Raw genomic sequence first — 22,940 nt, 5'->3', positions numbered from 1 at the left:
ATCATCTTACAAGATTTAATGATTCTAAGCCTCCCCGTATTCGAATTAATGACCTTAATTGTTTTAAAAAAGATTAGCCATTAAATTCAAAAAGTAGGTCAAGGTGACCTACTTTTTAGTTGACGTACTTTGAGGACCCAAGATGCATCAACCGACAAAGTTTGATGATCATAGGCCTTAAATTGTTCAAAATATGCCTCTAAATCATTTTGAAAAAGAATGGCCGCAAAATTTAAAAAGTAGGTCACCGTAACCTACTTTTGAGTCAACATGATATGAGGTCCTTAGATGCACCAACTGACAAGATTTGATGATCCTAGTCCTTATAGTAAGCAAAATATCAACATTTTAATAAAATGTAATTTTTGGTCAACTTTGAAGTGACCTTGGGACCACGCCCTTTGCCCCAGGGTAAATCCCCGTGCAAATTTTAATCTACAACATATCCTCATCCTTTTGTGTAAGTTTGGTGATAATCTGCCCAGTGGTTCTTGAGAAGAAGATTTTTTAGCAACCAGTACTTTTGTTTCTATTTTCCTAATTATCTCCCCTTGTTAAAGGGTCACAACCCCAGTTTTAGTATAAACGGGAGCCCTTGGGCCAAGGATACCCTGTGACAAATTTGACAATAATTGGCCAAGGGGTTCTTGAGTTATGGCCCATATTCTAAAAAGTTTACGCACACCGCACAAATGGCCATAGCATTAGCTCTTTGAGCCTTTGGCTCAGAAGAGCTAAAAAAAAGATAACTTAATCTTGTCTATGTTTCGAAAGGTTATGATAAATGATAATATGATGAGATTTCGAATATAAGCATTAACTCGTAAATTCTGCCTGTTATATACTCGCTTGTGAGGATTTAGGGGCAGAAAGATTTTGGACTTGTATCGGTGATATAGAAGCTATTCTATGAAACGGGACATCACCCGCATAGCATTTGCTCTAGAGTCGCGGAGTAAGGAGCTGATCCTTATGTCGTGGGTTGGAATCCACTGTGGGAACGTGGTGACCAGTCCTTCGGATGAGACCGTATAAACTGAGGTCCTGTGTCGCAGTAGGTGCTGGCACAAAAAAGATCCCTCACTGCTCAATGGTCCTGAAAGCCGAGTATTGTGGTCAGAATTTGCAGCTCTCAACCGGCAAGTGGTGGCGTCAAACTTGACCTTTCCTTTCTTAAATTAGTGTCAAACTTCATATGCTGATACGTACTGATGTAAGCTATTCATCTGCATCAACACTTTTGACCTTGACTTTACTTTTCTCAATTTGTGTTTAACTCAGTTTTAAAGAAACCATTCATAATATTTTCATCAAACTTCATATGCTAATACATACTGATGTAAGCTTTTCAACTGCATCAACATTTATTGACCTTGACCTTTCCTTTGACCTTAACTTCATTTATTTTAAATTATTGTTTAGCTCAGTTTTAAATAAACCATACAAAATATTTTTATCAAACTTAATATGCTGATACGTCTTTGTGAGAACTATTCAACTGCATCAAAAACGTTTGACCTTGAACTTTCCTTTGACCTTGAGCTTACTTTTCTTAAATTTGCATTTTGCTTAGTTTTAAAGAAACCATTTAAGATATATTTATGTAAGCTTACGCACTTAAACATTATTTGGTGAGAATTTATCATCTAATATCCAACTTTTTAGATTTCGATTTTAATTTTAAAGAAACTATTCAAGATATTCTCATCAAATTTCATACTCTAATACAAATTTTCATGTTGCATTACTAATATACCCTCGGCAGGGCATTCATGTCCTATGGACATATTTCTAGTCAATGATATTTCCTATTTATTCCTATGTATACATGTAACTTTGATCCCTTGTTGAGGTCCCACCCTACCCCTGGGGGTCATGATTTGAACAAATTTGAATCTACACTATGTATTGAAGCTTTCCAGTAAGTTTCATGCTTTCTGTCCCAGTGGTTCATGAGAAGATTTTTAAAAGATGCCATGAAATTTACACTAATTCTTAATTATCTCCCCTTGAAACAACCTTTGGCCCTTCATGTGAATAAAGTTGAATTCACTTTGTCCAAGGATGCTTTGGGGCAAGTTTGGTTCAAATTGGTCCAGTGGTTCTGGGCCCCGTTTTACAAAAGAACTTACAACTAAGATCAAAATGTTTTTATGTTATAACTTTCCTTTTTGCATTGCTTTGAAAATGGTTTTAATCTTTTTGAAAAGAATTTAGAAAGATATCTTTATGCAAACAATTTTTAACAGAAACATAAGTTTTGTAAGATTTTACAACCAACTTAAGTTTTTAGTTGAAGATTTTTAAAAGATGCCATGACATTTACACTAATTCTTAATTATATCCCCTTGAAAGAATGTGTTGCCCTTCATGTGAACAAACTTGAATCCACTTTGTCCAAGGATGCATTGTAGCATTCGTCTTAGTTGTAAATTCGTTAAAATTTTGTAAAACGGGCCCCTGGAGAAGAAGATAAAATTGTGAAAAGTTTACGTCAACAACGACACTGCAGATGAAGATCAGAAAAGCTCACTTGAACTTTTTTATACTCTAAGAAATTTTTGACAAAAAGCTTTAATTTCATTTTTTTTTTAGCAAAACAAAACAGATATTTATCATTCAAAAATTACTATAATCAAAGACAAGCAAAGCAATTATAAGCTCTTGCAAAATCTAATCAATAATAACAGATCTCTTCACATTTGGAATAAAAATGTATCAAACCTTTTCATAAATAAGTCAGTATCATTGTTACACTATTATGTCATTGTATTAAAGTGTTATTCTTTTTTTTAAAGATGTTACCTTTTTGTATAACTTTGTCAGAGTCTCCAAAAACATGTAAGGATGGTGTTGTTATTGGTTTTTTGTATATACTTTCATGTTGTTTCTGGCGACTTTTAAATCCAGCAACAAGTATTACAAAGTCAAATTGGAATGGACCTTCTGGAAAAGGAATCAATAAACTGTAAATGATATGCATTATGACCATACCAAAAAATTACACCTGTATTCCTTACCATTGAAGAGGGAGCCTGACAAATATACATGTAAATGGAATATATTCCATACATTAAATTGTGTTCACATACATTAAATTGTGTTCACATAACAGTTAATTTGAAGCAAACCAATGCGCATTAAAAATTTTTCTACATAAAGGCTAATATGATGTCATTTGCGAAATATGACGCCTTATGCAAAGCAGGTAATATATTTAATATAATGTCATTGTGTCTGTACACAATTTTAGTGTTAACCTTAATTAATTTACTAATTTTCTTTTGTTTTTCACTCAATAAATAGCATTTGTACTTATATCTGACCATAAACATATGGCATGTGGCTTAATTTTGCTATTACACATGCCTCAAAATTTAATTCAGATTGGCTTCGCTTAATGTTCACAGGGAGTAAATGCAAAGCATTTTGATGTGCAGTTAATTAATTCAGATTAAACTCACTGGCATTACATTCTCCGTGTGAACACAGTTCAACTTAATTCACAGTAACTTACATTTAATTCACAGGACATGATATATTTTGTTTATGATACTACCAGTAATAGGATTGCACCTCTAAATCATTCTTTATCAAACCTCAAACCAGGATAGTTTTGACAACTACTTTTACACTAATAAGAATTTTGAACCTTTCCCCTACCTTTGCTATATCTGTATTTTCAAATTTACAGAATTCTTTACTCTATGAAAATTACAATAAATTATGGTCCATCTGAAAACACTTCAAAGAAGCTTTTTTTAAGATAGATACATAAGAATTAATGCAGTACGCCCTTTCATCATTCAAACCTGGGTCTTGCTCTTTCAGTCCACAAATTAATGAAGCCATAGCTGCCCCTTGACTAAATGCTAATATACCATCGAAAGGCCCCTGCAAAACATATCATATCAATTTCAGCAGTATAAAATATTTAAGATAGAGGTGATCTGGTACAAAAGAATTAAAAATGCTTAGTAATTATCAAATTAACAATAGATCCTATATACTGGTGATATATCAGAAAAAGGCTTGCCCTTGTTGTTATCTGAGTATTATTTGGGCTTGCCCTTGTGTTTCTTAGGCTATAATTAATTTAGCTCAATTACTCCATACTGTAATGTGTACCAACCCAATGTTACCTGAATTTTAAAACCAAGGAGAAATCTCTTTGCTAATAATTAAAATACATGACTTTATTTGCTTGACACTTAAGAGTAAGGAAGATTTTCAAAGATATCAGACATTTTCAATTATTAATTTGTCCTCCAAGTTATTCTGTATGCAAGACCTATTCTAAATACAATCCTTTAAACTGGAGCAGCTATACCTATTAAAGATAATTAAGTGATTTACAGGGCTTTCCATACTGTATACAGGGTTATTTTCACCCTGTATTATATTCACCCTTTCACATTTGCAACCAATTTTGCCCTATTTTACATTTGCCCAGTCACAATTCTGTTTAGGAAATTATACTGTACGTGTTCTTGAAATTCACCCCGTTTTAAATTGGCCCACCTATGAATAGGGCAAAAGGGGTGGATATAAAATGGGGGTAAAATTTCCCTGTATACAGTAATCTCCCAAGTTTAATTATTTCTGTAATAATTGACTCTGCAAATACAACCTATCTTTTTTTTTTATTTATACATAATTTTATTCACATGAAGTGAATGGGATTAGGCAGCAGGCATAGCCTATTTTAGCCCTCTCCCTATACAACCTATCTTTGGGTCATATTTTGACTGACATGGTTTATACACGTCCCAATTGTTAGGTCATTGTTTTTATACTTATATTGACTAAAGATTACATAAGGGTTAATGTACGAATAGCGCTCCATTCCTTAAAAGTAATGGAGCCAAGGCCCCGAAGGCCCATTACTTTTAAGGAATGGAGCGCTACAAGTATATTAACCTGCGTAAAATCCACCTTTTTTCAATGCTTGTAATTATTGTTTGGTAATATATAATAAAGAATATTTATAAGATACACTGTACATGTAAATATACATTTAACATATAAGTAGTATTTATTTATACATAGAGAGAAAGTAAGTCAAAAAAAAGTGTACTGAAGTTATTTAAATCAGTTGTTACTCAATAGCTTCGTTAGCGTAGTGAGATGAGTGCCTGACTGCGAAGGTGAAGGTACGGGGTTCGACTCTCAACAGTGCCACATTTATTTTCTTTATGTGAAAATAAACTTGTTAAAATTTTCTAAGTTCTTTCCTCGGTAGAGGTACGGGAAGGAGAATATGAACATAACAAATTCTGTTTTCAATGTAATTTGCAACTCTCCATTCCTGAAAAATAATGGAGCTCTCAAACAAAAGAGTGACATCACAGGCGGATTTTACTCAGTTTGCCTGATCAATAAGGAGGGCTCAAAGCAGGTGTGACCAGTTGACAGCAGTTGCATACTCCATTACTCCTAGTCACCTTATCCCACCTCTGGTGTTTTCAGGTGTTTCTGCCCTGTTTATAATTTCTAGTACATTGTAACAGGCTCTATGTGGTTGCATGATCACTGTAACCTTTACCCTTAATTTTCATAAGTAGCTTAACATGGCGTGCTTCATATGTGTAGATCCCCCCCCCCCCCCTCTTGTTTTTGTTATGTACACCCCGTGTTTCATGTCGTTTATGCGGAACACAATTTAAACAATCTGGTAAAAGGCTCACACCATATCCTTGACAATGTACATATTATTCAATATATGTATGAACCCATCTTTAAAAAAAATGTTTGCTTGCATTCTTCTAAGGATAAAGAAATTGGGTTGGTAGGTAGTGGGAAATTCTTTTTATTCAAAAAACACAAACAAATATGAAGGTAAAATAGTTCTTCATGGTACAAGAAAATTTCAAAATGAATTTTTAAAAATAAATAATTTTTTCCTGGAGGTTAAAAAAAATTTGAGTTGGGTTGTTTTTAGTCAGTCGGTTGGGAGAGGGCAAACAAACAATTTTTGAAAGATGGCCTGATTATAAGCCTTTTGCTCATGTGAGATAGAATTTAAAGACACATTTGGTACCAACTGTTACAATAATGAAAGATATTAATCATTGTAAAATACAATATGAATACTATATTCTTCACTGAAATGATTGACAGACCTGTTCTCTGAAGGCTTTCTCAATAATCTCTAGGGATTCCTTGTAGCCCTTACAGCAGTCTGTGTAGTCCTGGGCTGTGTACTGGTCATCCGGGGAAGAGAACCACCATCCCCGCTGATCTAAAATTATAGACACAGTATCTTAACAGTGGCACAGGAGTACAATGAACCTATTTCTTGCCTGGGGCTTGCATTCAGTACAAATGTCTGGAGGTTATAACACTTTTGCCATAAACAATGTATTTTGGAGTAAAGGTTAAACTTCAGAAGTCGAATTCTGAACAATTTGGGATAAAATTTGCGTAAACAATCTTCCAAATTAAGTAATTAGTGTTGTCAATGAGTTTAACCATTGAATGATGTGAGTATTGGTAAAACTGCTACTCTGACATTTACTTGGATAATTATATAGACATTTAAGAAATAAATAAATTGAAAAAAAATCTTACAGTAAAACTTGTTTAGTACAAACAGGAATATACTGAATCCCTAGCAAAATTCTTAACAAATCGTAGGATTATATTACAGTTATAACGCACTCTGATACAACGAATTTACTGATATAGCGAACTGATTTTCTGTCCTGTAGAGGTTAAAATAACAAAAATTACATCTTTTATAATGATTTTTCAATATCAAACTTCAAAATATTAATTTGACATAATTTTTTATTATTTAGATTTGAAATTCCATTCCTCAGGAATATTCAGTACCCCAAGTAAATTTTTTTTGTATTTAATACATGTACCTCCCAAAACATTAATTTTGGTAGTAAGTCATACTTGAAGGAAAAGATGCATATTAATTGTGAATTTGTTATATATACTTAAAAGAATTCGTTATACTGAAATAACGATCGAATTACAGATATAATGAAGTAAATTCACAGGTCCCCAGGACTTCCCTATAACCGAGTTTTACTGCATTTTAATGTTTACGTGTACCCCATTTTTTTACCGTTATTTAAAGAGTTGATCTTGCATTCCATAAATAAGACCAATTTGTTATGATTATGTTTACTAGTTAGGGTAGTTTTTATAGATTATCTAATTGAAAGCTTTGATTGCCAAGGGTTATACTAGTTTAGAAGACCCAAGATAATTATAATTACCTTAGTTACTAAAAGTCTGCTTTTCAGCAGTACAGGATTAAACAAGATGCCACCACACCCATCAATAAGCATGAATTCCATAGTATTTTTAAATAATTTTAATCTTTAAGGTGCAAGATATATGAAACAGAATTATTAAATTCATGAAAAACATAACATTAAAATAAAAACAGCAATATTCATGGATAACCCTGCAAAAATAGCCAACTTTAACAGGGGATCAAAAACAGAAGGCAATATATATATTGTTTTTGTTAATATAATTTTTTAAAAAAATGCATATGCAGTGCAGATGTGTTTTACATAGGCCATATTATAAATGATAAGATATATATCGAAAATGTAAAAGAATGACCTATCAGGGCTCTAATTGGTGACTAATTTAGTTGTCATGGCACCTCAAAGTTTAGATTGGCACCTAAAATTTCTCTGTAAGTTGCCAAATTGGCGACCATTTTAAGTTGACTTGGCAATTGTCAAATTCTGGAACTATAAACATTTTCAACAATTTTTTTTTTTTTTTATGAAACAGCAAAAAGAAATTTTAAAGTGGAGAAAATTTTTTAGCAATGGACATATTTGTTTTCTTTGTCACAATGTTTGTTAATTTTTACAGCACACGTGCAAACAAAATTTCAAATCGCGTCAGCGCACACAGAGCTCAGGTAGACCAGATAAGCAATAAGATGCCCCGGATAATTATTCACACCTGAAAATTGAGTACATGTATTGTGAAACACAGGAAATTGGACGGGTGATGTGGTCAATTGTTTGTCAATTAAATTCTCACTCATTAATTAAAGATATCGTCTAGACATTACTAGGTCGTAGTCATGGTAACTGTAAGTACAAGCATAAAATGTACACGTAAATCATATAAACAATTCTTGATATTATTATAGTTTAAAGAATATTTCATGAGATCCAAGTTTCTTAAAAAAGACTCCGTACAGTGGTTGAGACAATGGAGTTTTACATCCCCCCTTCACTCCAATGGGTTTGTATATTGACTAATATTAGTTTTTAAAGTTGGTGTCTAAGAAAAATTTGAAAAAAATTTAAGACAGGGCTATCCAAAAAATTTTTTAAAATTTTTAAAAATCTGGTGACTAAAAAATTCCACTGGCTACTAAAATATTTTTGATTACGAGCCTAAATTTTAGAGGTCACTTAGAGGCCAGCTGCCTATAGTGCAGTGCAAGCAATGATATTTAGAGGTCTAAAGCAAACCAGAGACAGTAATCATGGTAATCTGGTACTCAATTTGAAATATAAGCGAGTAACTGGTCACTAAAAATCATCCAATTCGACAACACTACCATAAATGAATTCCCATGTACAGGTTCATGTGTCACTAATGGGGCCTACTGAATTTCATAACTTTGTTAGGTGGATCTGATGCAACTTATTTGTTGCAAATGTGTAAGTTTTTATACTAAGAATTACATGTAATTACTGTCAACATACTTTTCACTGAGTTATAAATCTGTGGAATCAAAATTTCTGTTCACTCCTTAGGTAATAAATTACAAGGATTTCTTAGAATGCTTCTTTATGCATTAACTGTACTTTAAGTATGCTGGGACAAATTTCCACTGAAAACTTGTGACTGCATGCATACATAGCTCAAATTAATACTATGTATACTGAAAGGAAAAAGAAAGACAGGGTGACATAATATTTAATAATCATTTTACTACTTGACCAAAAATTATAAAATTATGTGTAGGAGGTATTTTGTTTACTTTGCATCTAAGTAGGTGTTCAAAATTACTCAACCATAAAAGGTATGACATCACATAGGGAAAGTGGTAAAAAACTAAAAGCATGTGCAGGTTGATGATGGCAGGTTTGTCAACAAATTTTGCAACACAAGTTTGTACTCTAGGGGTATACACATTGTTTTCTGCTATTTAAAGTCAATTTGAATTTTCAAAAATGGTACATCTGACGGAAGTTCAATGTTGTCTAGCAATTGAACGAACAATAAGAACGAACAAAGGCAACAATAGGTTGTTGTAAAGTTTTTTTTATGCATTTTCTATCATGTCTTATCAGTTCTCAGAGAAAGAGTAGAAGGAATTTTGACCAACCATGATGGGAACATCAGCGTATAATGAGGCCTTAATTGTCAAGACAGGGCTATCCACCCTACCATTGGCGTAATCGCGATGTCACTACCACCAAAATCAGTTTTAATGTAGGAGGCAATGACGATCTTTACTTCCACCTAAAAACCTGGTAGAAACTGATTGCACAAGTTTGTTCTGCAAGTTTGTTGACTTTACGGAGGTGTTTGTCTCAACATGCACATGAGTGCTGTATACCTATTTTTTTAAGAATGTTTACCCCCAACAAATGTAGCCATGGTATATCAAGCCTTTCTAGCCCCCCCCCCCCCCCCAAAAAAAAAAATAAAATCACATTAACCTACTCAACTGTGTTCGTACAAATCGCCTTGTCTCCAATTGTACATTTATGAGACTAACTGGACTGTAGAATAAGAAGGCATTGTAATATCCCGGCCCCTCTTGACCAGCTAAGGGCTACCTTGTTGGGAGGGTTAGATAATATCCTTATGAGAAAGAAAAAGGCACTGAAGACCTCCATGCACAGGCGTATTAAGGCTCTGACCGATGCGCAAGAGGCATAGGAATAATGACTACAATTTAAATTTCACTTTTTTGAGGGTACCGTTAAATGAGTTTCATTTTCTCTTGAATTATTCCTTAAAATCAAATGAGATTTTCTTAACATGTTGATTAAAGATGTGTCTAAATGTCAGATAACAATATTGAAAATACATTTACAAAATTATCATTAAATCACATCCAAAAGTTTACCCTGCACTTCTTTTTCCTTTTAGTATAGAAACAAGAGGCCCAAGGGCCTTAACAGTTACCTGAGTATAATACAACAATACGCAAGTTTAGAGATTATCTCCCTTGGTGCGCTCTTTCGTTATGAAGGGGAGTTTTGTTTTCATGTAAACAGGCAGGTGGGACAGTTATTTATATCATATGTTTATATACTGGATACATCATTGATATACCATCATAACTGATTGTCGGGATGCACTCTTCAACTCAAAAATTACCGAACTAAAGCAAAGGCATCAATTTTTTCTATGAACAAAAAATCGGAACAAAAGAAAATAAAAATCGGAACAAGAGAAAATATCAGTGGATAAGAACTTATCAAACGAGGGAAAAGATATGGATCTCTAATAAATACACACACATCTGATCATTGTTCATTCATTCTGAATGACACTTTCCCTTATAATAACTTCAAAGAAAACAATAACTTTTCAGAAAAGGTTTGTACAATCGAAGAATTATTTTTCTTACAAAGACTATGACGGTTCTTTTGTTTTCAAGTATCCTAATTGAAAGTAAATTTTGTAAATATGTATAGCAGAGCTTTATAAAACCATCAAAATGATCATTGCTTAGCATTATCATCTTTCTATAACATTAAATGAATTTTAAAAGCCATAGCCATCGTTCATTTATTTATGCACATAGGTATACAATAACAACCTGTCCCCCTTCTTTGCTGATATGGATACTTTTTGCGCCTCTATTGTAGGAGAGATACAATCTCGAAACTTGCGGATTTAGAGGATCCATAGAGTAAAAAATAAACTGATTGATGAAGCTATGTTGCCCAAAAGCAAGAGAAATAGGATGATCAGCATCAACAAAATAATTAATCTAGTATTTAGTTACAACTCATAATTTAAGTTCTTATCTGTCCCCCATCTACATGTATCACTATCACCATGCAGACTATTAAAAAATTAAAAACCTATTAGTGCTCCTTTTATCCCCATATAATAACTTCTTACATTGTCCTCTCTTGGTCTTTGAAGAAAATTTAATAAGATAAGTTATTTTTACCTCAATTTTATTTATCTATTATTTACAAGTATACCTGATCATTAAAACTATGAAAGTACTTTTTGTATTATACAATACAAATTCTTGCATAATTCTCTTATTCTATTAACCTTTCATATACATTAATTACAGTGATTAACTATCAAAAGTGAATAGCAAAGGGGAATAACTTTTCTCAGTCAAATACAAATTAATAGAGCCCTAGCCAGGGCCAGAACACTTGACCAAATGGTCCAGATGTTCAAAAATCTATAAAAAAAAAAAAAAAAAAATAAATAATACCCAGGAGCAGAGAAAAAGATTTTCAAAGAAATAATGCATTTCTACTATATATTCAAAAAAGCCTCGCCCTAACAATACAATCCCTGACCCCAGGGTTATGAAATTCAAACTTTTTGAAAAGATTTTAAATACCTAGGGGCAGAGAAGAATATTTTCAAAAAAGAAATGCATTTCCACTATATTTTAAATAGACCCCCCCCCCCTACAGACATGAGTCCCTGACCCTGGGGCCACAAATTTCACAATTTTGGAAAAGGCATCCTTGATCATCATAACCATGCACTTAGTTTATCTGCTAAATACCAAAGAGCAGAGAAGATTTTCAAAGAATTACTGCAATTTCACTATATAATCAATAGAGCCCCATCCTAACACCAGAAACCCCAGACATAGGAACCAAGATATTTACAATTTTTGTAAGGGTTGCCCTTGCTCATCATAACTTTATACTTGCTTTTATCTGTTTAATATCCAGGGGCAGAGAAGAAGATTTTCAAAGAATTAATGCCATAGTTTACTATATAATCAATAGAGCCCCACCCTAACACCAGAACCCCGACCCAGGGGCCAAGATATTTACAGTTTTGGAAGAGGCATCCTAGCTCATCATAATTATATACTTGGTTTATCTGCTAAATACCTAGGAGCAGAGAAAAAGATTTTTAAAGAAATAATGCCTTTTCCCTATGTAATCGATAGAGCCCCCCACTTCCGAAGAACCCTGGGGCCACAAATCTCACAATTTTGGAGGAGACACCCTTGTGACGCTACATATTGTCATTTTGTACATACTGTCATCGGAGATAACACGTACCCTCACTGCACATATTGTCGTCCATCAGTACATATTGTCGCAGGCGACAATATGTACCGAGATGAGCCTCATTTTCCTCCTGCATAATGGAAGACAAAATGTACAGTCAAGCACCAGCACATATTGTTGTCGGTGACAATATGTACAGTCAAGGTCGGCATATATTGTCGTCGATATATTGTTTTGACAAATATTTACTTGAGAAAGGAAAGAGAGATTGACAAACACACACGCAGAGGGAGACAAGACAACATTACTCGCAATACTGTATGGAGAAAACTTTTTGGTCAGAAAATTGTGTCCAGGATTGATGTACATCACTATGATACGTCAAGATACCGTAATTCTTGAGATATCTGATAAATCAGCCTATTCTTTTTTCTTGTAACATATACCTGGAGATTGAATATATATATTACTTTTTTAGTTCAGTAGTAAAGATTATTTGGAAATTATTTTTTGCATTATTCTTATATACAATCATGTGCCGATATAATTGGTGTTGGGGTTGACATTTTTAGATCATCTGAACTGGAAGTTCAAGTGAGTTTTTCTGATCATATTTTGTCTGACCGTCCCTCTGTCTGTAAACTTTTCACTATTTTAGCTTCTTCTCAAGAACTACTGGGTCAATTTCAACCAAACTTGCCACAAAGCATCTGTGGATAAAGATCGAGATTCAAGTTTGTTCAAATGAAGGGCCATGTCTTCTTTCAATCAAAGTACTGTAGTTAAGAATTAGTGAAAATTTAGTGACATCTTTTAAAAATCTTCTCAAGAACCACTGTGTCAAAAAAGTGAAACTTATGTGAAAGCTTCATTATGAAGTGTAGATTCAGCTTTATTCAGATCATGTCCCTTGGGGGAAGGGTGTGGCTACATGTATACAATAGGTGATCAAAGTTTTTCAAAACAAAGGTGATCAAAATAGAATATTTAGAAAAAAATTCTTTCAAAATCTTTTTTTTCAAGAACTACTGGGTCAGAAGAAAGCTTCATTAAATAGCGTACATTCAATTTTGAGGTGCTGGCACGAAAAAGATTCCTCACTGTTACATGTAAATGACCCTGAGTGCCAAGTATAGGTCTAAATTTGCAGCCTTCCAACGGTAAGTGGTGACGTCTACATACGAATGAAAAATTCTCGAGATGGACATTATAACAAAAAACAAACCAACAAAAACAAAATCAATTTTTGTTTAAATCATGACCCCAGGGGTAGGGTGGGGCCACAATGGGTGATCAAAATTTTACATAGGAATATATTAGAAAATCTTTAAAATTCTTCTCAAAAACCAGACAGATGTAGCACCGGCGCCCATAGATGTTCTATGCCAAAATTGGTTAAAATTGGTTCAGTGGTTGCAGAGAAAAAGCTGAAAATGTTCAAATGTTAAAGCACAATGACAGAAAAAACGGATAGCAATACTTATTAGGTCACCTGGGTGACTCAGGTGACCTAAAAACTGTAGCCTTACCATTGTTGTCTGTAGCACCATCCTCATCATTTCTGTCTAGTGGTGGTACTAGATTTGGTGCTGAAATAAATACTGAATAGAAAAAGAAAATTAAGTAATACTGAAAAGAGGGCCTGAATGTAGCATATGTGTAACAAGGACCTAAATGGTCACCTGAGTATAATACAACTGTAAAAGATCCATAGAAGTACACGTATAAAGCAAAATAAACTGAAAAACTAATGATATGTACTTGTCCAAAAGCAAGAGAAATAGGATGATCATGCAAGTATCATTTAACTAGTATTAATAGACAAATCATATTAAAGTATATTACTGGCTTGCCTGTATTAGCCAGTGCTAATACACTCCAATTTGGCACGATTATCACACATTATAAAACAAATCAGTAGTGCTTAAGCATAGAATTCATCTCATTTTCCCTCATATTAGCCTCCCTTGGTCTTTGAAGAACATTGAGTATTCAAAGATAAGGTATTTTTGTTCCATTTTTATCTATGTGGTATTTACAAATCCGCATGTCCATTTAAAACTATGGAAGTATTTTTTGTACTATACATTAAAAATTCTAGTATAATTCTAGTATAATTCATTTATGCAATTTACCTATCAATTACATTTATCATGGTGATTAATAATCATAGGTAATTACAGTAATAAATAGCAAAAGGGAATTCTTACATCTCACATTAGAATACAAAATTTTCCTACAAGCTCAGTATTGCCTCGCTCAGCAAGAGCACACTTCATCCAGTGGTCCAGGTCATTTCACAAATTTGGTAAAAAAAAACCTTGCTCATTCCAATGTTGTACTATTTTATTTCCTAGATGCCCAGAGCATTATCACTGTATAATTTATAAAAGAATATATGCTTATTTACATATGATCACATCATCACAATATGATTAATAGAACCCCACCTTAAAAACCAGTACCCTGACCCAGGGGAAATGAATTTCAATATTTTGGAATAGGCATCCTTGCCCATCATAACTATGCACTTTTTAAAAAAACTGATTTGAAAGACAGAATTAGGGTTTAACTGCTATTTTATTGTCCCGATCAACCACTTTGAGTCATCTATATGGATCACTCATTTACTAGGCTTGGTTGGTCGGACATGTCTTAGTGTCAAACCCTGTCTTTACAGGATTTTCTTGACTGCATGCAAATTTCCTTATCTCATCAAATTGAAATCATCAAATTTCATCATCTTGCAAAATGCAAAAAAGGCAAAAGGAAAAAACCAAAGCAAGCATATATATATATATATATATATATATATATATATATATATATATATATATATATATATTAGGGATGGCAATTGAATACAGAATTGCCAATCGGTTAACCTCAAGACGTTCCGACAGATTAGTCGGTTAATCGTATCAAAAATTCTCGACATAGCTACACTCCAAAGCGTAAACTGTAAGACTATAAAGATGTTCATGTAGTAACATTGTGCTTATATTTATATATGATCAGAATACTACATATATTGTATTTCAATTTTAAACTGAAGTTGCATATGCTTTAAAAAAAAATTCAGAAAAGATGTCAAGGAAGTTCATTCTGCATTGTCACCATAATCAAAATTATAAATCTGAATTATCGCTTAACTTAGGACGTTTGTTTGAGAATATAATTTGAAGGTAACTGCAAAGGATAGAAGAGGTAAGGTATACTTCAATTCACGGTAGTCAATGATCATTTAATTAAAATCATTAAAGAAACACAGGACAGGGTGTGTAACGACATGTGTTTAAACAGCAATTAACGACTCGAAAAGTGACCAATTACCCCCACGCGTTGTCAATCTGGAGAGCCTTAATTATATCCGAATCCTCTTGAATAGATAGATGAGCATGCTAACATTTCAGAATACTTTATTTGTATTTTTTAAATAGAATTTTCAGGAAATTGTATTCAAATTTACACAAATATTTTTTTTCCGACTAACCGATTACAGATTTTCTAACTGATTACCATCGTTCCGACCGAATAACCGGTTACAAATTGCCATCCCTAATATATATATACATATATATATATAATATGATATATATATATATATATATATATATATATATATATATATATATATATATATATATTGGTTTAAAAATTTGAATGAATTAACAATGTTTTATCTGCCAAGTTGCCAGCTATCTGTTACCTACCATCTACAGAAAAATTAAACATGAAGTCTTTTCAATTGAGAGTAAGAGTACTATTTTATTCCTAGGCAATACATAACATAATATACACATATCCATAAATTTTACCTGGATCTGAAATTTTCTTAATAATTTTTCTAAATGCACCTGTCCGTTCTCTGAATGTTTGGTCATTCTGTCTAAAAAACAAAATAGATAGAATATGTGGACAGAAGATCAAATATTTATGGACAGAAGATACAATTAAAAAAATGGATGCCTGGATTGGTATATATTTTTGGTCCTATTTTGGTTGTAAATGATGCAAATAATAAATTCCTAAAATATTAAGAAATTTTAAACTCTCTGCCATGTTCAACATTCTATCTTTCTGTCGCCATTCTTTTTAATTTATACAACTTTTTGTCACTTAAAAGCAGCCCATTATTGTTAAACTTTGAATGAAAATTAAATTTATTCATTTTACTCTTTAATATATAAACATGACCTGAGTACTTATTTTCAAGATATCTATAAAAGCTTGTTTGTATTATCCATCCTAAATTTACAATTTTTAGCAATAACTTTACATACTGATTTACTATAGTTAGAATAATTTGTGTCTAGGGACAAGCCAGTATATAATAATAAAGAACAAGTCCCATATAGTTGCATGAAGCAAAATGGAGAATACAATTGTTCATGTACTAAATAAATTCAAGTTGCACCACCAAACCTTTTATAAGCATGTATATATATGCCATCCATCCTGTATAAAAAAAATCAACACATTTGCTCATAAAATAAATATTCATTTCATATTTTTACTTGCTGTTAATTATTCATTTGTATGACTTTTTTTAGCGTCCAGAATACCACCGATAGGCCTCTTGCATGTAATTTAAACAAGAGGCCCATGGGCCACATTGCTCACCTGATCTCATTGGCTAGGAAGAAGCAGAAATCAGTTCAGTATTGAATGGGGGAGAGGGGGGGCAAACTTTAATTTACACTACCTCAGGATGCTTCCATATCAATATTACTAATCATGGCTTTGCTGTTCTTACACAGAAGAATTTAAAAGATTTTTTTCCAATGTTTTCCACCGTCATGGTAGCTCTTTCTGTAGAGCTTTCGCTCCATGATTGGAAGTTGTGGGTTCGAGCCCCGGCCGGGACTGATCTAAGTCGATAAAAAATAGGTAGCAACTGCACTTCCTTTGCCAAGCCCTCGGCACTTTGAAGTGAAAGTTGCGGGTCCTTCGGATGAGACTTTAATAACCAAGGACCCATGTCACAACAGGCGTAGGCACAATAAAGATCTCTCACTGCTCAATGGCCCTGAGTGCCGAGTTAAGTTCTAAATTTTAAGCCCTTCACCAGTACAGGGCTAGAAATAACCATTTTTTTTCACTGGTCACTCGGACTATCACCTTAAATTTTTACTGGTCAACTCAGTACTCTCACTGTCCCAGTGGGCCAGTAGATTTTAAAAAGACTGGCCCAAAATCATAACAATAATAGTACTATTTTGTTTATACAGGCATTGTAATAATTAATAGTACAACTTAACAAATCAAGAAATGACAGAACTTGGGAGCACAACCCTGTCAAGTTAACTAGCCCGACCAAGACCAAGCCCGACCAAGAGTGAATTTTGTTATGGATAAAAAAACACTGACCCAAAGGGCACATGCCTTCTACAATGTACTACCCAGATTAAAAATTCACTGGCCCCAGACCAGCCGGCCATCAATTATTTTGAGCCCTGCAGTATATGGTGAAATCTCTATATGAGTGAAAAATTCTTCGTAAAAACAACATACAATCAATCGAACCAACAGAGTAAATTGATGATCATTGAGGAAAGAGAAGACAATTACACACAACTTAAGAGCTAATTTCTTAACAAACACAATGATGAGGGTGCAACTGGTGAAAGAATGACAATGCACTTGTCCACCGAGTCAGCTAGGTCAACTCATGAATATGTGGCTAAAAATTGAATTAACTATTTAAGCTGACTTGCTCAGTTACTCACCAGACTTAAATATTACTGAAAAGAACAAGGTTCACTTAGGGCCTTTTTTGGCCCTGTGAATTTCAGAAAAACTGAAACTGCTTGGTTTTAGTTGACAAAGCATTAAATATCATTTAGACCTTTGGTGACTGTGTATCTATGAAAAATGACGTAATTTTCTGGCTAGTCAATGCATTATGACGTCATGAAACGCGTCATTTTCCTCATATTCTGAAAAATTCTACAAAACAGCCAATTTTTAAAGCTATTTTTCTATATTTAATATAGAGCGCAACCTCTGATCTAAAATATGCAACTTTTAAATGATAGAACTATTTCTGAGGATTACAAAACATGTTTTATCTTTTAGATCAGAGGGTGCGCTCATATTATTTCTCTTCTGTGAAAGTACTAAAATATACTTGTTTTCCTTAAAATTCAAGAACATTGTACTTCCATGAAGCCTGTTTTCCAAGATCTTGGCTTTAAGGAGAAAATTTTTAATAGGAAATGAAAGCACTAAGTCTCTACTTTAACTTGATGTTTAAAATGGAACATAAAGTATTAGTCAATAAATTGGTATATCTACAGGGCCATTTTATGCATAAAGTGAAACTAGCTCTTTTTGTTTACACATCAAACTAAAACTTCAGCCACACACTGCTGCAATAAAATCTAGAAACAATTTCATTGAAGAAATTCTGGGTATGTACATGTAGATCTAGAGTTATTGTACACAAGTATCACACCTGTGCTTACATTAAAAGCTTATATTATGGCTCCATCCCCAAGCATATTTAATGTGTAATTAGACTTCAAGAATATCGTATAAAGTATTTTAAAAATCATAAAAAGTTAATTATTTTTTATTTTTAAAGTATTTTCATCGAAATTAGCCCGTAGATTTCTTCATATTGCCTTGTCACAGTCGGAGTAAATTCACTGCCATTTTGACTAAATACTGTCTGTACATTTGCATATAAAAATTCTTGGACAGACCAGTTTGTCTTATAATTTTGCTTGGGTTAAGGTGTCTTTTATCAACAATCCTGGGTTGACCTGTCAGGGTTGTTTCAGGTGTAACAAGGCAAGGTATTACTTTCTACAGATACCAAGATTAAAATTAATCATAGACTATTGAATAAATTATCTGCATCTGTTTATTCTGCTACATTGTCAACATACAGAACAAATTCTATCATTAAATTTGGTCTGAAAGACATTTATCTTTTATCTATAATTAGCCCAATAGAGGTCTTACCTGTATCCATGAATACATAGTATCTGTCAAATAAAAAAAACAACTTCAATACAAGATTCTTTGGGAATAAGAGAAAGATAGATTTATTTGGTATTCAATTAACGCCAAAAATCAACAGTTAATACAGTGTGTGTGAGTATCTTGGCACTGCAGATATTTTGGGTAGACTTTACTTTACCAGTCCCCAGATCCCAAGATCCACGCGCTCATTGCACTATGACGTAAGATTTACATCACTCAACTGATTAGGGTTAGTTTTGCACATTTTCGACTGGTTAGGGTTAGTCTTGCACCCACCTGAAAGATTAGGGTTAGTCCTTGCACAAGTTTCCGACTGATTAGGGTTAGTCTCACATCCATTCGAGAGATTAGGGTTAGTCCTCGCACATGGGTTAATCTAGCATCTGCCTGGGAGATTTGGGTTAGACCTCGCATACCATCTGAGAGATTTGGGTTAGTGTCTTGTTCTTTTAGATTTATTAGGAAATTCAGATGCATCTGTATTTTTTGTAAGATCTTAATTCAGCTTAAACGACATCTCGTTGGTTTGTTTACATGAAAAAAATGGCTAAGTACGAAAGAAACGGCACTAAGCATGCGCCACACGCGCTTCGTTCACAATTATTTTTTGTCTCCTTTTCAATGAATTTAAACAATATTTATTACTTTTTTCAGGGAACAAGGTTAAAAACTTCGTTTAAAAAGAAGTTTTAAACTAAACTTTTAACCGTAGAATTCGATTTTGGGGCCAAAAGGCTTAAAACCTCAAACTTTTTTTTTTTTTTTCGATCGCTCATGTGATCTCATATATATTGAAGTCACCTACGGCGACACTGTATTTTAGCGCGTTTTTCTTGGGACCGGTAAAGTAAAGTCGTTCCGATATTTTTAAGATCTATATATAGCTGCCTCTATTAGTCAATCTGTTAATCTTGACACATTTTTCTCGTTTCTCTTTTTTATTCATTAATTAGTCAAACATCTTAATGAAAACAAATCAGAGGGGACACACAAAATAACTTGAACTTAATTAAACTCTCTAGACATGATGTTTCCTTCATTGTTGTATGGCATACCTTCAATGACATCTCTGTAATGTTTATAGTGCTCAATCGTGTGTATGTGTTTACGTGAAACAGAAAGTAGAATACAATATTAATCTACATTTCTGAATGAAAACGTTGATATTTCCGGCAAGCGGTAAATCCATTCCTGTAATCACAACTCAAATTTGCAAAGTTAAATTTATATATTACGTACATTTTTAAAAAAATAGAAAAAAATACTCTTTTTATAAAAAAGAAAATGTTTTATAGTTTTTTTCCCTTTATCTAGGCATAGTTCCGGGTCTAACACGTTATGCTATAATTTTCCGGTTTAATACATTATTTAACATGATATATTGTGATGATCATGATGATTATTAACGTTATATTTTAAGTTTAAACTGAGTTTGTACAGTCTGCTCCAGAAAGATGTTTTAACACACAACGTGAAATGAAATGGAATGCTTTCCAACTTTTGTTACTCTGGAAGTTGCTACTATTTATGTACTTTGTCTTTTCCAAGCAAGACATCCAACAAATGGAGAACTTCCTACACGTACCCTACGTCTCGTACACATAGTAAGAAATAATGACTGATTTTTTTTTTGTAAAGCGTTGTGGTTTATAACTTTGCTTTCATTTACCATGTTTACCAGGTTCGAAACAAACTTGACTTCGGCTTATAAATTTGGAAAATATAGAATATTTTTGTACTTTAATCAAAGGAGTCTGGTATACATCATTTACATGTGGTATCAGTAGGTTAACAGCTGTTTTAAAAATGTTATATGATAGTTTTCAACTTTCTATTGCAGATTGGGACAAATGGGCTATGTTCACGTACCTTGATTCTGTAATATATTATTTTTAATCCACATGATCCATATAGTATTAATTTATACTGTGGGTTAAAAAATTTACTGCAGAAACACATTTAGTGACTACATAGATCAATATTCAATTTAAATTTTATTTATTGATTCGCCAAACATATGTTGGCATACAACCATGTAACGTATATAAAATGAAAGGTAGTACACTATATATATTAATAAGCCTTCTGGATATAATGTTCCAAATGGGATATACTGTATATATATACATTTACCAGCTGTTTACAGGGTCAAAAATTGATTTGCCTTAATTAATTTAAAACTTAATTAAAACTTAATTAAAATTTAAAGCATCAACAATTTAGTTAACAAGTTTTTCTGTATCAGTCCACTCTTTTGAAAATTGATCTGCGTGTTTGGGGTCAATCTCATAAACTTGATGGTTGTGGGAGAAAATCTTGCTTGCAAAAAAATGAAAAACAGGCAGATAGTATCATGTATATATAGGATCAGCTCCCATGGTTTATGGTTGGATATGACTTGTATCCAATGAGCTGTGTGCCTTGGTGAGTTTGATACAAATCACATCTTTTTTTAGCATGTTCTGCACATAACTATCACATTTTTTACACCTGCAGTCTAGCTGTTTTTGTATTGCCTAGCTGCAGAACAGAATGATACTTAGGGATCACTTTCTCTCTGTCCATTTGTCTGTCAGTCTAGCCTTCTGTCCATCTGTCACACCTTAAATCTTAAGAACTGTGAGAGAAGTTAATTTGATGTAGATCTATGGCTTTTAAAAACTGTAATGGTTAGGTCATGTATATTTAAATAAATTTTAGATTCTCATCCAAATTTGCTGAAGAAGTGGGGCAGGTTGGCAAATTTTATTTTTATTCTTAAATATATCTCTGCATAACATTCTTCTTGTACAATATTTTCACACCATTAATGCAATTTTGGAAGAAATTTTTTATGCCATGCAACCATGAATACAGCCAGGGCTTAAAGTGTTTGTCATACTTCTGTCCCTCCATCCTGTTCTGTCTGTCCTTCCATCACACTTTGTCTAATATATAGCTCAGTTTTAAAGAAACTATTCAAGATATTTTAATCAAACTTCATGTCCTAGCTGGTACATATTGATGAGAGCTATTCAACTGCATTAATTCACTTTTTTTTTTACCTTGTCCTTTCCTTTGACCTCACTTTTATGAAATTTGTGTTTAGCTTAGTTTCAAAGAAACTATTCAAGATATTTTTATCAAACCTTATATGCTGATAAATATTCATTAGGACTATATTCAAATGTATCAACCTTTTTTGATCTTGACTTTCCTTTGATCTTGATCTTTATACTTTTCTTAAATTAGTGATTATCTCAATTTCAAAGAAACTTAAGATATTTTAATTAAACCTTGCATGCTTATACATATTGATGAGAGCTGTTCAATTGCACCATTTTTTTTACCTTGACCTTTTCTTTGACCTTGACCTCAATTTAATTTGTGTTAGCACAGTTTCAAAGAAACTATTCAAGATATTTTCATCGAACTTCATATGCTGATACAAATTGGTGAGAGCTATTAACTCCATCAGTTTTTGTTAACCTTGACCTTTCCCATTGTATAAGCATTCTCTGGTAATGTAGATTCAATTTTTTTCAAATCATGATCCCAGGAGTAGAGAGGGGCCACAACAGGTGATCAAAATTATATACAAATGAATATTTAGGAAAAATCATCCAGAAGCTTAGCATTATTTGTCACATTAATTTAGAGGCATCCTCACGTAGTGTAGATTCAAATCTAATCAAACCTTTTCCCTTGGGGGTGAAGGTCAGACATGTAGGAAAAAATATTCCAAAACTTCCAAAACCATGATTAGTCAAAGAAATATGATGACCGTCAACC

The 22,940-nt window shown here is 33.0% G+C and overlaps 2 protein-coding genes across 4 annotated transcripts in view; one reads left to right on the top strand and one right to left on the bottom strand.

Moving 5' to 3' along the window:
• Positions 1 to 20,284, bottom strand: part of LOC133188934 (esterase OVCA2-like) — a 28,746-nt gene extending 8,462 nt beyond the window's left edge. The window contains exons 1-7 of one of the 2 annotated variants that reach the window (XM_061324404.1): positions 20,225 to 20,284; positions 19,149 to 19,171; positions 15,998 to 16,068; positions 13,709 to 13,780; positions 6,123 to 6,241; positions 3,813 to 3,894; positions 2,806 to 2,946 (exon numbers count right to left, since the gene is read on the bottom strand). In XM_061324404.1, coding sequence (XP_061180388.1) covers positions 2,806 to 2,946; positions 3,813 to 3,894; positions 6,123 to 6,241; positions 13,709 to 13,780; positions 15,998 to 16,068; positions 19,149 to 19,171; positions 20,225 to 20,236 — 520 coding nt within the window. In that variant the 5' untranslated portion in view covers positions 20,237 to 20,284. The remainder of the gene's footprint in view (positions 1 to 2,805; positions 2,947 to 3,812; positions 3,895 to 6,122; positions 6,242 to 13,708; positions 13,781 to 15,997; positions 16,069 to 19,148; positions 19,172 to 20,224) is intronic. The other variant, XM_061324405.1, reaches the window with a different exon arrangement.
• Positions 20,285 to 20,579: 295 nt separating this feature from the next.
• LOC133188454 (prostatic acid phosphatase-like) overlaps positions 20,580 to 22,940 on the top strand; it is a 109,396-nt gene continuing 107,035 nt past the window's right edge. Inside the window, exon 1 of one of the 2 annotated variants that reach the window (XM_061323891.1) lies at positions 20,580 to 20,773. In XM_061323891.1, coding sequence (XP_061179875.1) covers positions 20,651 to 20,773 — 123 coding nt within the window. In that variant the 5' untranslated portion in view covers positions 20,580 to 20,650. The remainder of the gene's footprint in view (positions 20,774 to 22,940) is intronic. The other variant, XM_061323892.1, reaches the window with a different exon arrangement.

The sequence above is a fragment of the Saccostrea echinata genome, unplaced genomic scaffold, assembly GCF_033153115.1.
Source record: "Saccostrea echinata isolate AGI-Se365-2 ecotype Australia unplaced genomic scaffold, CSIRO_AGI_Sech_v1 ptg000016l, whole genome shotgun sequence".
Classification (NCBI taxonomy): domain Eukaryota; kingdom Metazoa; phylum Mollusca; class Bivalvia; order Ostreida; family Ostreidae; genus Saccostrea; species Saccostrea echinata.
The sequence above is the reverse complement of the archived record's forward strand: the minus strand, read 5'-3'. Positions and strand labels throughout refer to the sequence as shown.